We start from the raw sequence: 15,423 nt of genomic DNA on the forward strand, positions 1-15,423 counted from the left end.
GTATTCAAAAGCCGCGCGCTTCAGTGAAACATTTGAATCTCAAAAGCGCGCTCGGCGCGGGGGGGCGTGTGTCGCATTAGAAGATAATGAAGGGAGACGTGAAAAACGGACATCGCGTGGTTTTCATAGGATTACTTTATCACAGAATATTTGTTTTCAGCAGCACTTGTTTAGTTTAAAAGTAGACATGTCAGCTTTCTATAGATATCTCTCTCATGTCTCTTCGTTGAGTATTCACTGAGTACAGTTCATTTTAATGACGCATTTGTATCTGAAGATCAGCGCAGACAAAGGCTGCAGACAGCACTCCTTGTTTGTTATCTTTATTTTATAAGTGCACAAAGTTTTGTTGTTATTATGTCTGTATACAAAAAAAAAAGTAGACCCTTTTACAGATTCGATTGATGTATTGCACTTATCTGTACGATCAAAACTGAAAGTGTAATTTAAGTTCTTTTCGGGGTTATCAGGAGAAAATACCCCAAAAACGCGTATACGCGTTAATCGACTCCAGAGGTTAATAGCTGTCATTGACATAACGTCTCTACGGCCAAAGGTCTGCGCTGTGCACCAAATAACTTACCTGAAAGGGCTGGCTTGGCCCGAGCCCAGGGTAAAGCTCAAGGCTGGGAATCAAAATAAAAATGATTCCTTTAAGGGGATACGGCCAAGTACTACCATGACATAACCCATATCCTGGCCTGTCACACCGGGACTACCTCCTGCTTTAAGAACAAGCTGCCCGAGGGTCACAAGATACAAAGAGGACTTAGTAGCAACACCCTGTGTACAAAAGTGTGTACACGGAGAGTGGGGCCCAAGGTAAAAACCCGGGCCAGAGCCAACTCAGAGAAAGGGAAGAGGCCTGCATCGCATCACCTTTACCATAAAGGGTGAACCTTTATGGTAAGTGTGATGCACAAAGACTAGCGTGCACACCTACCATGAATATGGACGTAGAGAGGTGCACAGAGAAAATAACGTGTACTTAAACATAGATATATATTTTTATATATAAAAATAGACATAGATTTAGAAATACCATTACTAATACCAATAAGGGAAGCTGCAGGCTCCCACCACAGAAAATGATTGACCAAGGAAGCCAAAGAAAGGCTTAGCTACTTGGTGTGATCATCTGTGGAATTACAGGAGAAACGCTCTTGGCCCCCTTAGGCTGAGGCAAGCCCTCGGGCTCAACCAAAAACTGCAGTAAAACGCTAGGAAGAGAATTATATAACTAGCAACAGTAAAGGAAGACATGGATCATACTTACCCACCATGGCTCCCACGCATGTCTTTTCCGGACCTTCAGTAGGTAGTTCTAGGAGACATAGAAGCTAACCAGAACATCATAGGTCCAGCTGGAGACTGTAATGCCGTGCATGGAGGTTCATAACACGATTAGGTGAGGAAACGGTAGATGTAAATACCCTAAAAGGGAGGTTTGCCCTGGTCCGGACGAGTGTTGGGAACGCCTCGTCTTGCCTCTGACTCTTTGACTCGCGCCACCTTCTAGACCTGCCCGCAGGCAGAGGAGGGGTGTAAGTCCTGACACTAACCTCTCTTTCATCCCGATGTCAGCAAGGTACACCCACAGATGTCTCTCCGTTACCACCATAGCTGCCATACATCTGCCTATGGCAGTAGCGGTCTGTTTGGTGGCACGGAGAGCAAGATCTGTAGAGCGGCGCTGCTCAGCCACTTCATTAGGGGAGAGACCCTGACCTTTATCCGGGTCTTTCTGCAGGTCGGCCTGGTATGCTTGCAAAATTGCCATGATATGCAATGAAGCCGCAGCCTGACCTGCTGCTGTGTAAGCCTTGCCATTCAGACAAGATGCTATTTGAAGGGGTCTGGATGCCAAGGAGGGAGCCTTAAGAAAATATGTTTTTCCCATAACGAGAAAGCAGGCTAGCATCTCTTCAATGTGAGGCACGCTCTCATATATATTTTTGTGCATCCCCTCGATGTTGGTAAAACTAGTCTGCTGAAATCTGTGGATGCACGAGGAGAACAGATTTTTTCCAAGTACCTTCTTCTCGATTTTCCACATGAAGTTTAGGAAGAAATGGAAAGCTCTTCTGAGCTGGAGGGTTATGAATCAAAAAAGATAGCACTCATCGAGCCAACCACAAAGCTCCACTGTTTCTTCTGGCATGTTCCATAACCTCAAGCAGCTCCTCGTACACAGGGCATGAGTGTTTGAGAGGACTCAGTCCTCACTTCCTCGTCCTCATCTGACATCCCCCATGCTCTTCCTGACTGATGAGAGCGAGCAAGCAAATAAGTTTAGGCATAAAAGAACACATAGTTATTTATGTTGGGGCCCCATACCTTGTAATTTGCTTAGACCCCATAATCCCCCAAGTTCCTCCCTGCCTACTGTAACTGCATGAGTTTGAATCTGATGACAGCAAAGGCAACAAGTTGTGGTTATACAGGTGCGGTTTGCCGCTAGTCAATAATTGTACAAAAAAAAACAACGCATAGATAGGAAAAACGTTTGCCAGGCATTACTGGAACATTCAGTTGGACCGTCAGATGAGACCAAAATAAAGGGTATACAAACTCTTTAAGTAAACTGTAACAGCTCCTTTCGTTTCTTATGTTGACATTTTACTTTCCGACCGATAGTGGATTTACTGAAATGCTCTTTGAAAGAGTTTGTTTTGCTGTTAATATGTAGCTCATTTTCTGCTTATTATTGAACTTGTTATCTATCAGACCAACATGAGGGCTGCATTTTCCAAAATCAACGTGCAGAGTTGATTGGACCATCGCAATCAATTAAGCTAACAACACTGTTTGGGAAATGCAGCCCAGAGCAATGGCCGTGCTTAGATATTTTAAAGGGCATGTTGCCAAACCAAGATAATGGGCACAAGATCACTTTGATAAATGTATTATGTGCACGGATTGTAATTTGTAAAAACAAAATAAAAAAAAAATTAAAAAAATTATAATGATAAAAATAAAAATAATAAATAAAAGGGGGACATTAATGTGAATTACATGATTACAGTTGAAATAAAATGATTAATGTCAAATCTGCAGTAAAGTATTCTTAAGAGAAATTAATTCAAATTTAAATTGAATGATTAACAGGGCTGAAAGGCAGTAGTATAAACTGTAAAGCATTTTTTTTTTTTTTTGTGGGTCTAACATTACTTCTCAGACAAGAATTTTATTATTCTCACATTTTTCATAGTCCAGAAAAAAAAAAAAATAATTCCCATATTTTAATAGACTGTCTGCATTGATGAAAGGGAAATATGCAGAGACAAGGCAATGTGTTACGCTAACTTCAGTCCTGTCTATATTTAAAAAAATTTTTTTGGGTAATAATTTTTAAGCTATTATTCTTCTAATCAGAGAGTTTTCTTGGCCATTAATATTTACAAGTAACAGTAATAAACCTGTATTCATCTTGTCGTTAACAGCTGCTGTCATCAAAATTTCACTATAATGTGAAAAGACACTGATGCTTCCACTTGGATGGACCTATAGTAACCTATGTATTGAGTGAAATGCATCCTTCATTGCTTGAAGGAAGGATTTTGCAATCAAGCAGCTATCATGACCTGCTTGAGAAGTGGCCTGGACATGTGGATCATATGCTGTATGATGCTTTGTGATATTGTGATGCCTCATGCTAATATGTATCTTTTCATATACGTTAAAGGGTTCCTCAAATCTGGTCCTGGAGGGCCAGTGTCCTGCAGAGTTTAGCTGCAGCACCAGTCAAACACACCTGAAAAAGTTCTTCAGAGATACTAGAGCTCAACTCTGCAGGACAGTGGCCCTGCAGGACTGGATTTGAGGAACTCTGGTCTGTGTTTTGTTTCATGAAGATAGTGAACAAAACCTAGCCCTAACATAAGATACACTGTAAAAATGCAAATCTAAGCACTGAATACTGTCCAAAATTGTTACAGTAATTGTTCTTTTTTTTCTTTTTTTGTTTTTTTAATGAGGGAAAATTTCCTATTAATTTATATTTATTTATTTTCTTCATGAGGCAGTTGTTTTATCTCTGCATCTGATTAAATTAAATGATTTCTCCACATCAAACGACTCCCACTGAGTAAGAACTTCCATTGCTGTCAAAACCTCTTTTAGGCCCATACAAGTGGAAGCATCAGTGGCTTTTAACATCACAGTGATAGTTTGATGACAGGTATGATACTCTGCAGACTGGTTCTTTGAAACAGATGACAAGCTCAATATTAAGCAGGAAAATGAGGCTAAACAAACTCTGTCTAACAAGAGTTTCAGCAAATCAACTATTGATGGTAATGTAAAATGTCCATTTAGGAGCTACCCCAAGACGTTTTAATAGCTGTCATTGACATAACGTCTCTACGGCCAAAGGTCTGCGCTGTGCACCAAATAACTTACCTGAAAGGGCTGGCTTGGCCCGAGCCCAGGGTAAAGCTCAAGGCTGGGAATCAAAATAAAAATGATTCCTTTAAGGGGATACGGCCAAGTACCAGGGCTGACATAACCCATATCTTGGCCTGTTACACCGGGACTACCTCCTGCTTTAAGAACGAGCTGCCCGAGGGTCACAAGATACCAAGAGGACTTAGTAGCGACACCCTGTGTACAAAAGTGTGTACACGGAGAGTGGGGCCCAAGGTAAAAACCCGGGCCAGAGCCAACTCAGAGAAAGGGGAAGAGGCCTGCATCGCATCACCTTTACCATAAAGGGTGAACCTTTATGGTAAGTGTGATGCACAAAGACTAGTGTGCACACCTACCATGAATATGGACTTAGAGAAGTGCACAGAGAAATAACGTGTACTTAACATAGATATATATTTTTATATATAAAAATAGACATAGATTTAGAAATACCATTACTAATACCAATAAGGGAAGCTGCAGGCTCCCACCACAGAAATGATTGACCAAGGAAGCCAAAGAAAGGCTTAGCTACTTGGTGTGATCATCTGTGGAATTACAGGAGAAACGCTCTCGCCCCTCAGGCTGAGGCAAGCCCTCGGGCTCAACCAAAAACTGCAGTAAAACGCTAGGAAGAGAATTATATAACTAGCAACAGTAAAGGAAGACATGGATCATACTTACCCACCATGGCTCCCACGCATGTCTTTTCCAGACCTTCAGTAGGTCGTTCTAGGAGACATAGAAGCTAACCAGAACATCATAGGTCCAGCTGGAGACTGTAATGCCGTGCATGGAGGTTCATAACACGATTAGGTGAGGAAACGGTAGATATAAATACCCTAAAAGGGAGGTTTGCCCTGGTCCGGACGAGTGTTGGGAACGCCTCTTTGACTTGCGCCACCTTCTAGACCTGCCCGCAGGCAGAGGAGGGGTGTAAGTCCTGACACTAACCTCTCTTTCATCCCGATGTCAGCAAGGTACACCCACAGATGTCTCTCCATTACCACCATAGCTGCCATACATCTGCCTATGGCAGTAGCGGTCTGTTTGGTGGCACGGAGAGCAAGATCTGTAGAGCGGCGCTGCTCAGCCACTTCATTAGGGGAGAGACCCTGACCTTTATCCGGGTCTTTCTGCAGGTCGGCCTGGTATGCTTGCAAAATTGCCATGTAATGCAGTGATGAAGCAGCATGATGTGCTGCTGTTTTGTCCTTGCCATTCAGACAAGATGCTATTTGAAGGGGTCTGGATGCCAAGGAGGGAGCCTTAAGAAAATATGTTTTTCCCATAACGAGAAAGCAGGCTAGCATCTCTTCAATGTGAGGCACGCTCTCATATATATTTTTGTGCATCCCCTCGATGTTGGTAAAACTAGTCTGCTGAAATCTGTGGATGCACGAGGAGAACAGATTTTTCCAAGTCTTCTCGATTTCCACATGAAGTTTAGGAAGAAATGGAAAGCTCTTCTGAGCTGGAGGGTTATGATCAAAAAGATAGCACTCATCGAGCCAACCACAAAGCTCCACTGTTCTTCTGGCATGTTCCATAACCTCAAGCAGCTCCTCGTACACAGGGCAGGAGGTTTGAGAGGACTCAGTCTCAACTTCCTCGTCCTCATCTGACATCCCCATGCTCTTCCTGACTGATGAGAGCGAGCAAGCAAAATAAGGTTTAGGCATAAAAGAACACATAGTTATTATGTTGGGGCCCCATACCTGTAATTTGCTTAGGACCCCATAATCCCCAAGTTCCTCCCTGCCTGTGATCTTCCTGACTTATATTTTAATTGTGTGTTTTTGTATGTTGTGAGTAGTGGAGGAAAAGTTTTGTTTTTATAGGTGTGGTTTTTGGCTATTGTATAATTGTAACACTCATAGATAGAAAAACATTTCTCTATCATGTATTCCACAATTTATTTATGTGTAAATAAACTTTAGTAAAAGGTTAGATTTTTATACTTCCAATGTTTACAAATGATCACACGTTTTTATGCTATATGTTACACACATGTAGTGTATTGCACAAAAAGTCTTAGCCAAACACAGGTACACACTGGGTCCATAAGGGTAAAGAGCAGTGTTTTTTTTTTTTTTTTTTTTGGTTTGTTTGTTTTGTTCTGAGTATAAATATACAGAAGTCCAGTGAGCTTCAGACTTCAGCTGAAGACTTTACCAGAAGATTTCAGCTCTTAACTTCCCAAAGACACGCATAGACTCTAGGTACAAAAAGGAAAAAAAAAAGTGTAAGTTTAACTGTAAAATATTATAAAAAGTTTTATAATATTTCATATTCATTTATGAACATTAATCATTTATATAAGGTTATATGTTACATCTTCTGTTGTTTAATGAATGTTTATTGCATTATTAAGTATTGTGTTACCATGATGGTGTTTTGTGTTGAATGACTCTGTGCAACTTCTGTATGTTAGTTTTATTTTTTTTTTTCTGTGTTTGTTTGTTTTTTTGAGTGTTTCTTTTCTACTTCTGTTTTTTTGTCTTCATTATTATGCTGCTTGTCAGTATATCTTAAAGGTACAAAATATATTTTTTTTTTATTGTGTATTGCAGATTTATACTGTAAAATGTAAAAAAAACATTTTTGACAAAATTATGATTCTGTAAAAAATTGTTTTTTTTTTTTTTTTTTTTTTAATCTGCAGGGTGGCCTTAGTTAAATTAGGATATTTAAGCAGCTTTTTTAAAATAAATATATAAAAAAAGGCCTTAAAAAATGATTATGTGCATCTTGGAATAAAATAATGACACTGACCTATTTTAGGATATATCAGTGCAAGTTATTTTCAGCTGAGACAGCTCAAACAGGCATTTTAGTTTGGATCTAGCTGTAAGCCTTGTTTGTGAAACCAGGTGTAAAAGTGAGACCCAAGTAGTATTAAAATAGTACGCTTTCAAGTATGCTTATACTAGTTCATTGATATTAGTATAATTACTACATAAAGCATACTTCAAAATATATTTTTGAACTTAAAAAAAAATGTAAAAAAAATTGAAGTGCACATGTTATTTTGTCATGGATGTGTTTTTTTTTTTATTATTCCAACAGGTCTCCTTGTTATCTTTTCTAAGATGGAAGCTCTTTTGATGCACTTGAGGAAGCCAATCTCCATCTACATTTATGTGTTTCTGTGTCTGGCAGCCCTTGCTGTGGTGAAAGCAGAGGTATGTGTACCTTTAGATAAAACTGTATTTTGTATTTTGTATTTCAAGAGATTAAGGATTTAAAATATCTGTGGAAGTTTTTCTTTTTCTTTCTTTCTTTCTCTTTCTTTCTTTCTTTCTTTCTTTCTTTCTTTCTATTTAAGAAAATGATTTAAGGAATGTTTTCTTCAAAAATAGGTAATGTTACAACCCAAACCCAGTGCGACTGCGACTGAGGAAACTAGAAGTCTTGATGTCTCCCAAGTTGGAACTGCGCCAACACCAGGTAAGAGGACAGTCATGTCTGTGGTACCATTAAGAGCTATTTATAGTAAACTAATGACATTTTTCTCACTATTGGGTGGCCCGGGGCAGCTGTGTCCTAATGGTTAGAGAGTTGGACTTGTAACCCGAAGGTCACAGGTTCGAGTCTCGGTGCTGGCAGGAGTTGTAGGTGGGAGGGAGTGAATGAACAACACTCTCTTCCACCCTCAATACCCATGGCTGAAGTGCCCTTGAGCAAGGCACTGAACCCCCAGTTGCTCCCCGAGCGTTGGATATATAGCTGCCCACTGCTCCGGGTGTGTGTTCACGGTGTGTTCACTTCTCACTGCTGTGTGTGTGCACTTGGATGGGTTAAATGTAGATCACCAATTCTGAGTATGGGTAACCATACTTGGCAAATGTCACGACTTTCACTTTCACTTTCATGGATAGTCCCAAAACAGGAAGTGAGGCTGTAACTCAGCAATGATTCTTTTTATCAGAATGAGACTTGGAACGCTTCATTGGCACCATGAACTGAGGGTTTCTGTTAGTTATGGTGACAGCACCACCTACAAAATGATAGATCCTTTGCAGGGCCGGACTGCGACGCAATTTCAGGCTGGGAAATTTCACACTCATCCAGGTCACACAGAAAAAGAGGCCGAAATGTTACCTTTTGTGGTACAACAGCTTGTCACTGAAGCAGTACCCTTAAAAGGAGCTTTGTACCTTTTTTTATGCCTAATAGGTACATATAAGCTCCGTTATGAATAGAAATGTGTCCACCTTATTGCAAAACAACCACCTCATTGCAATTTATTAGCACAGAATATTATTTATCTTAAATGACTTAAATACCCTAGATTTAACAAACCTACAGTATATTCCATACAAACATATAAAAGCACATTTTCTAAAGTGCCTAAATGTCTAAATGCCTAGTTTCCAGTTTGTGGATGAGGTTTCAGAGGGTAGTGGGGGGTGGGGGGGGGGGTGGCTGGAGTTGAGGGCTCTCACAGTCTGGGGAAAAAGCTGTTGAGCAGTCTGACAGTGTGAGCTTTGATACTCTGGTACCTTCTGCCTGATTGCAGGAGCTTGAAGAGACTGTGGGAGGGATGGGTAGGGTCTTTCGCGATACTGGTAGCTTTGCTGAAACATTGTGCGAGGAAAATGTCCAGGATGGAGGGGAGAGGGGTACCGATGATCTTTGCGGCTTTTGTAGGTCTGTAGCTCTGTAGGGTCTTGCAGTCTTCGGCACTGCAGTTCCCATACAAGGCAGTGATGCAGCTGGTCAGCACATTCTATAGAATGAGGTGAGAATGGGTGAAGGGAGACTTGCTCTTTTCAGCCGGTGGAGAAATTGGAGTGCAGTTGTGAGTCAGCAGCATGATAGTCTCGCGTAGCCAGACGTTCAGACTGATAAAATAAAACTGAAGACTGTTTTATTTTTGTGATTATTTTTCTTCATGATTATTTTACTTTCTTTTATGTAAAGCACTTTGAATTACCATTGTGTACGAAATGTGCTATATAAATAAACTTGCCTAGCCTTGCCTATTGCAGCTTTCATTGGCCAAGGCCCGCCCATGAGGCCATTTGACCGTCAAACAACAAATCACAGTTTGTTTCGTTCAGCGTCACGTTTCGAGGCGTGGAAATGTCGCCACAATAGGCATGGAAATGTCGCCACAATAACAGACCGGTGTGTAAAACTCTTTAAAATATTTAAATATTTCAAATACTTTTGAAAATCCAGCATTTAGTTGATCCTGATAAGCACTCATTGTCAAAGCTGTAAACACTAGGCTTTCTTCTTTCATGAGGGGGTTTGGCGCCACGGTATCTTTGTTTCCAGGCAGAACGTTAAAGAACGCGACACACACATCTCGCGGAAATCCTGTAGAATTTAACCAATCCGATGAGGACTTCGACACTCCTGAAGCGTTTCCACTTTTGTGTGCCATATGCATCAGACATTCGGCCAACGGTCCATGGGCATGACGTCTGAGGCTGAGGCTGAGACTAGCAGCGTGAAGACAAGCGGGCTGAGCATACAGCCACCTGTGCTCAATGTGGTAGTGCTTGAGGTGTTACGGCCGACACGGACTGACTGAAGTCTTCCAGCTGAGAAGTCTAGGATCCAATTACAGAGGGACAAGTTGAGGTCCAGCAGGTTTAGTTTGTAGATAAGATGCTGAGGGATTATTGTGTTGAATGCTAAACTGAAGTCAATGAACAGCATTCTTACATAAGAGTTTTTGAAACTTTTAAGTACTGTTCAGAAATGCAGAGTAACGTAGCTGCTTTGTTTACAGAGTTATTGTGATAACAGCTGCATTTCTGCTATTCCATCAGTGTCCTCTACTGTCGGTTCAAGGAAGGAAAACAAAAAACATAAAGGAACGAAATTTTGGCAGGAACTGAACCAGAAACAAAATCAAATTTTATAGTTCCGAATAGAATCAAAAATTTGAAATGAGCATTAACACGGTTAATAACATTATTTTATTATTCCATTTAATATTTGAAATTTGCTGTCAATCAATCACAAATTCCTGTAGTACAGCCTATACAAATGTGACGCTGACACCAACGACAACGAGTGTAATGCCCGCGCTCAGTTGTGAACTCTTCATCATAGTTGCAATGGCAATGCACTGTTGTTAGTTTATCCGAGGATAGTGTAAGATGCATTCAACAGATCACATGCACCTACAGCGCTTCTTTGAACAGAGAAAACAGAATAAACCTATAGGCTAACATAAAAAAGAAATATAGGCATATAGGCCTACACAAAATTAATGTCACTTAAATCATTGACAGATTAGCTAAAAAAAGGAAAGAAAAAAAATGTGCTGAGCTACGGTTCATTGTGACGTGTTCCAAAGTTCTTGGAATGGAAAACGAGACAGCAGAAAGTAGTTTTCTTTATTTTGCAAAAGCTTTACAGTTTTCTTTATTTTGCAAAAGCTTGACAGTTTTGAATGATGTCTAGCTTATATCTTACTAACCAGCATTGGTGACCATTGTACCGGTGCCTCACGAGCACACACAACATATTTTTGTCAACATTGCAACCTGTTTATTATAAAAATAAAATACAGTTAAAGAAACAATTAAAAAGTTACATTGCTCCGTTGTACAAAATTTGTTGCATTCAATGTGACTAGCCCCTCACTGTGCTGATATAGCCAACGTAAAGGGTTATGTTTTAAGTTGATGAAAGTACAAAGCCTAGCCTATAATAAATAATATTTTAGCTTCCAGATACATCGCAAATATGAAAAGATTTGGATTTGTGCCTTAAATTAATTTGTTTTTGGATTGACAGTTTTATAGCGCAAACGAGGATTTGTTGTGGAGAGAAGCTGATAACTGTGTTTATAATGTTTGTAAACATTTTGCTTTAGCCTACTGGCATTTTACCGTTTATTTTTATTTATTTCTTTTCACACTCAAAATGCAATCTTACAATCAAACAAGTAGGGGTTTTTTTTTACAATGCAGCAAACATTTTTCTTCATTCAACATTCATATCTTAAAAATTTAGCATTCATCACCATAACAATTTATGAATATTAAAGTTTTTAAACTAACAAAACTTATGAATACTCAAACGTACACATAAACTCTGCTGATGCAGAGATGGTGAAAAAACCCTTTAACTGCTCGATCCAGAGTTTGTTCAGACATGTGACACAGTGTCAAATGACAGCTGGATGAATTTTCCCTCTCCAGTTCCTGCAAAGTGATGTATCGATGTTTCCTTGTTCCCTATGCTGTTCACAGTGCCTTTCGAACTGAGCATATTCGCTCCCTTCGGAATAGAATCTCACTGAAGATAGCAGAATACACTATGAAGTCCACTTCACAGTTGACTTGCGGTCCACTATGCTTAAACATGCTAGCAATGTGTTAGAACATGCTAGAAACACTAATTCATGCTAACACTGTGCTAAAAAATGCCAAATAACATGCCCATTCAAACTAACAAGCTTAAACATAATTTATGCTAGCAACATTCTAAAACATGCTAGCATATTTTAATTTGTGGCTAATTGGTGTTAATTAATGCTAACATGCTAAGCATGTTAATTTATTCTAGCATGATAAATCATGCTAACAATGTTCTAATTAAGGCTAAAACATATTAGCAACATGTCAAATCATGTTAGTAGCATGTTAACTAATGATAGCCACAGGCTAAGTCATTGTAGCAATGTGGCAAAACATGTTAGCAACACAACAATGCTAGCAATGTCCTAAATCATGCTAGAAACATGCTAACAACATTGTTAACTTTTTCCCCAACAAAATGTCATACAAAGAATATATGAAAACAAGATAAGAGCGTCTACTTGAAAAAAAATGGGAATAAAAAGAAAACTGTTTTTATTGTTCTTTAACTTTTTTAAGTTTTTTACAAAAAGCTGAAAAAAAATCTTTTTATCAAAGACTGCATTTGTATCATTCAAAATCTAAATATTGATCGCACTGATAGCGTCAATCAACACCACCACAGCATGCACATCTTACATGTCTTCATGAGTTCAACATTTCATTTAGTAACATTAAAAAGCTTTGATTTATATGCTGATTAATGTCTGATGCTCGCGTTAGCTTGCAAATACCTAAACTCTGCTTCTGTAACTTTTTCTTCGCTTGTGTTTTGAATGGGAAGTTACATACTGATTTACAATAACGCCCTCTACAGTGAGAACACGGAAAGCCAGAAAATTCTTTCTTTGGCAAGGATGTGTTGTACCACATGATGGAACAATCTGTCAATGAAGCAAAAGAGTTTAAAATGTTAGCAGTATGTTAATTCATGCTAAAAACATGTTAAATCATTGTAATATTGTTATGTCTGTTTTTCTAATAAACTGTATTTCCTTCAAAACCTTTAAACTTCAAACTTTCTGGTCAGGCTTTCTTAAGCCAACATCAGACTTTGTTTTGACAAACTTTTTTATCTGGCCATAAATATTGTCTTTTCTCTTTGTTAACAGCCCTGACGTCAGAGACTATGGAAGTAGCAGCCCTCGGAAGACCTCTGTTTCCTGGTATGCTGTATGACTGCCTCAACGATTCCTTCATTCCAGGTGCTGCACTTACCTAAATAAACATTTCCTTCATTACACTTCTCAAAGCATGTTAAATCCCCACTTATCCGTCATTGTGTGAAAATACAAAAAAAAAAAAAAAAAAAAAACTGCATGTTTACCCATCACTAAACCATTCAACCGCCACTTCCTCATACATTCAATAACTGTTCAAGCCACTTCTGATTTCAGGTCTTACTCTGTGGGATAATAAATCACTGAGTGAATATTTGGACAGTCATCCACAGCCCCAGACAAATCTGAAATTCAGTAGCTCTGACTCTCTCTCAAGTAAATTCAGTCTCTTGGATTTAACCACTTCCCTGAAGACCAGTTTCTTGGCGGGGCTCGTGGAGGTGGGAGGATCTGGCAAGTTCCTGCGTGACACCAAATCCTCGAAACAACAGTCCAGAGTTACAATATTTTACAGTGAAACCACAAAATATGAACAGCTCACTATGTCCCAACTGGGCAATATCACCTACCCTGGGGTGCTTGACCTGAAATCTGCAACTCATGTGGTCACGGGGGTACTGTACGGAGCTCAGGCCATCATGGTGTTTGATCGGATGATTTCAGAAGAGGAAGACAAGCAGGACATTGAGGGAAAACTGAATGCCATGGTCAAGAAGATCCCTGATTTTTCCACTGAGGCAAACACAACTTTAAAAATGACTGCTGCTGAAAAGAAAATGGCTGAGAAGATCACTTGCACATTTCACAGTGACGTCCGCATTCATCAGAATCCCACCACATACATGGAGGCCTTGGATTTGTACAAGCAGCTCCCCGCTCTGCTGAAGAATCCACAGAATGAAGTTCCGATAAAAGTCTGGCTTTATCCACTTCATCTTTTGAACGCAAAAACAGCATGGGTACAGAGAGAAATCAGTGCAAGTGTGGCTTTCGAAACTGAATGTATAATTGAGGAGCTGGGAAAGGCAGAGAGGACATACAATGACCTGTCAGGAAATGCACTGGTAAATAGTTTCAGTGACATCAAAGAGAGACTGCAATTATTTCAGAAATCATTTAGTATTTACAAGACAATGTTCCTGGAAGCACTCGGCAGGGTCTTGCCTGCTGTTCGAGGAGGAGAGGTGGAGGAAAAGTCTCTGGAAGACATCCTGAAGATCCACAGGAGCTCCCCATTCAATGCTGACCCACTTATTAAGTGGTTAACTACTGCAAGGACTGAACTTCACATCTTGAGTTTTCTCACCAAGTCACTGGAAGGGATCCAAATTGAAGATTCAGACCGTCTCAACAACATCATTCTTAATCCTGATGTTCCTCAAGTGTTTTGCTTGACTTTCACATCTCTGAAGTATGAAGATCCGTATATTTCAGCCCTGAAGGAGTATCTGAAAACTGACAGGTTTAAAGATCTAGATGGGAAGCACAACATGGTTTCTGTGGGATCTATCAAAAAGTGGTTTATTGATTCTCATCTCAGAAAAAAGATGCTAAATGACATCAATGTCTTCAAAGATTTATTAAAGCAGCATGAAGGACAGAAAGTCGTGTTCATTATTTCTGCCATCTCAGATCCCTCCAATCCAGGCTCCTCCATCTATCTGTATGAACGTGGGCAACTGAAAGACAAACAGGCACAGAATGTAGATTGGGGATTGGGAAATTGAACCTGAGTATACTGTTAAAAGGAAGCTCAGATTCAATAAGTGATTTATACACAATTATTCAATGTTCTTTTCATTATTAACGCACCTCGATTTCCTCAGTAAACCTTGGTTTTGCTAATATCATGCTCCAAGGCTGTGAGAACAATTAACACAGATTTTTTTTTTAGATTCTTGCACATCCCAGTGCCAGTGCCATGTTGATCACATCTCATTTGTATAAATAAAAATATATTGGAGATGAGTGTTTTTGTGTTTACAGAGAAAACATACATAAATTAAACCCTGACATAAGAATTTGGCATGTCCAACTGATTTAGAGCCCTACATTTCAGCCAGGGCCCCAACTTATTTAGAACCCTAGGGTTGGGCTTCGGGCCACTTTTGACATCATAGCTCAGATGTGGGCCAGGGATTGGGCCTGTTTTTTTAGACATCCATCAGTTATGGTGATGAAAAAATTTGCCATGCTGGTGGAAACAACACAAGACCATGCTACCGCGACAATCAAGAGCAGCTTGCATGGTGTTGTGTCCTTCAGCACAGCTGGAAGAGTTCCGCGTTCAAATGCAAGCAATAAGCTAAACCAGGGATCCTCAAATCTGGCCCATGAGATACCCTTTCCAGTTTAGCTGTAACCTTAATCAAACACACCTGAGCATGCTAATCAATGTCTTCAGGATCATTAAAAAATCACAGGTAGGTGAGTTTGATCAGGGTTGGAGCTAAACACTGTAGTGCATTGGCCCTCCAGGGTAAGATTTGAGAAACCCTGGGCTAAACCATGCCGCAAAACCTCAGCAAAAGTAATTACCATGAATGTTTTGGGGGAAATAGTAAGGT

General features: G+C 39.8%; 1 protein-coding gene across 1 annotated transcript; it reads left to right on the top strand.

Annotated features, from left to right (window-relative positions):
• The first annotated feature begins 6,539 nt into the window (after nucleotides 1-6,539).
• Nucleotides 6,540-14,824, top strand: LOC109062246 (neoverrucotoxin subunit alpha-like). Its single transcript, XM_042748731.1, has 5 exons — nucleotides 6,540-6,652; nucleotides 7,477-7,592; nucleotides 7,770-7,857; nucleotides 12,848-12,940; nucleotides 13,133-14,824. The coding sequence occupies exons 2-5, from the start codon at nucleotides 7,500-7,502 to the stop codon at nucleotides 14,581-14,583; spliced, it is 1,725 nt and encodes a 574-aa protein (XP_042604665.1). The 5' UTR covers nucleotides 6,540-6,652; nucleotides 7,477-7,499; the 3' UTR covers nucleotides 14,584-14,824.
• Nucleotides 14,825-15,423: the final 599 nt, after the last annotated feature.

Source organism: Cyprinus carpio, chromosome B22, assembly GCF_018340385.1.
Source record: "Cyprinus carpio isolate SPL01 chromosome B22, ASM1834038v1, whole genome shotgun sequence".
NCBI lineage: Eukaryota > Metazoa > Chordata > Actinopteri > Cypriniformes > Cyprinidae > Cyprinus > Cyprinus carpio.

Coding starts and splice junctions, on each gene's coding strand:
- LOC109062246 (XM_042748731.1), top strand. CDS start 7,500: ATGGAAGCTCTTTTGATGCACTTGAGGAAGCCAATCTCCATCTACATT. Junction 7,593..7,769: donor TTGCTGTGGTGAAAGCAGAG/GTATGTGTACCT, acceptor CTTCAAAAATAG/GTAATGTTACAACCCAAACC. Junction 7,858..12,847: donor TGGAACTGCGCCAACACCAG/GTAAGAGGACAG, acceptor CTTTGTTAACAG/CCCTGACGTCAGAGACTATG.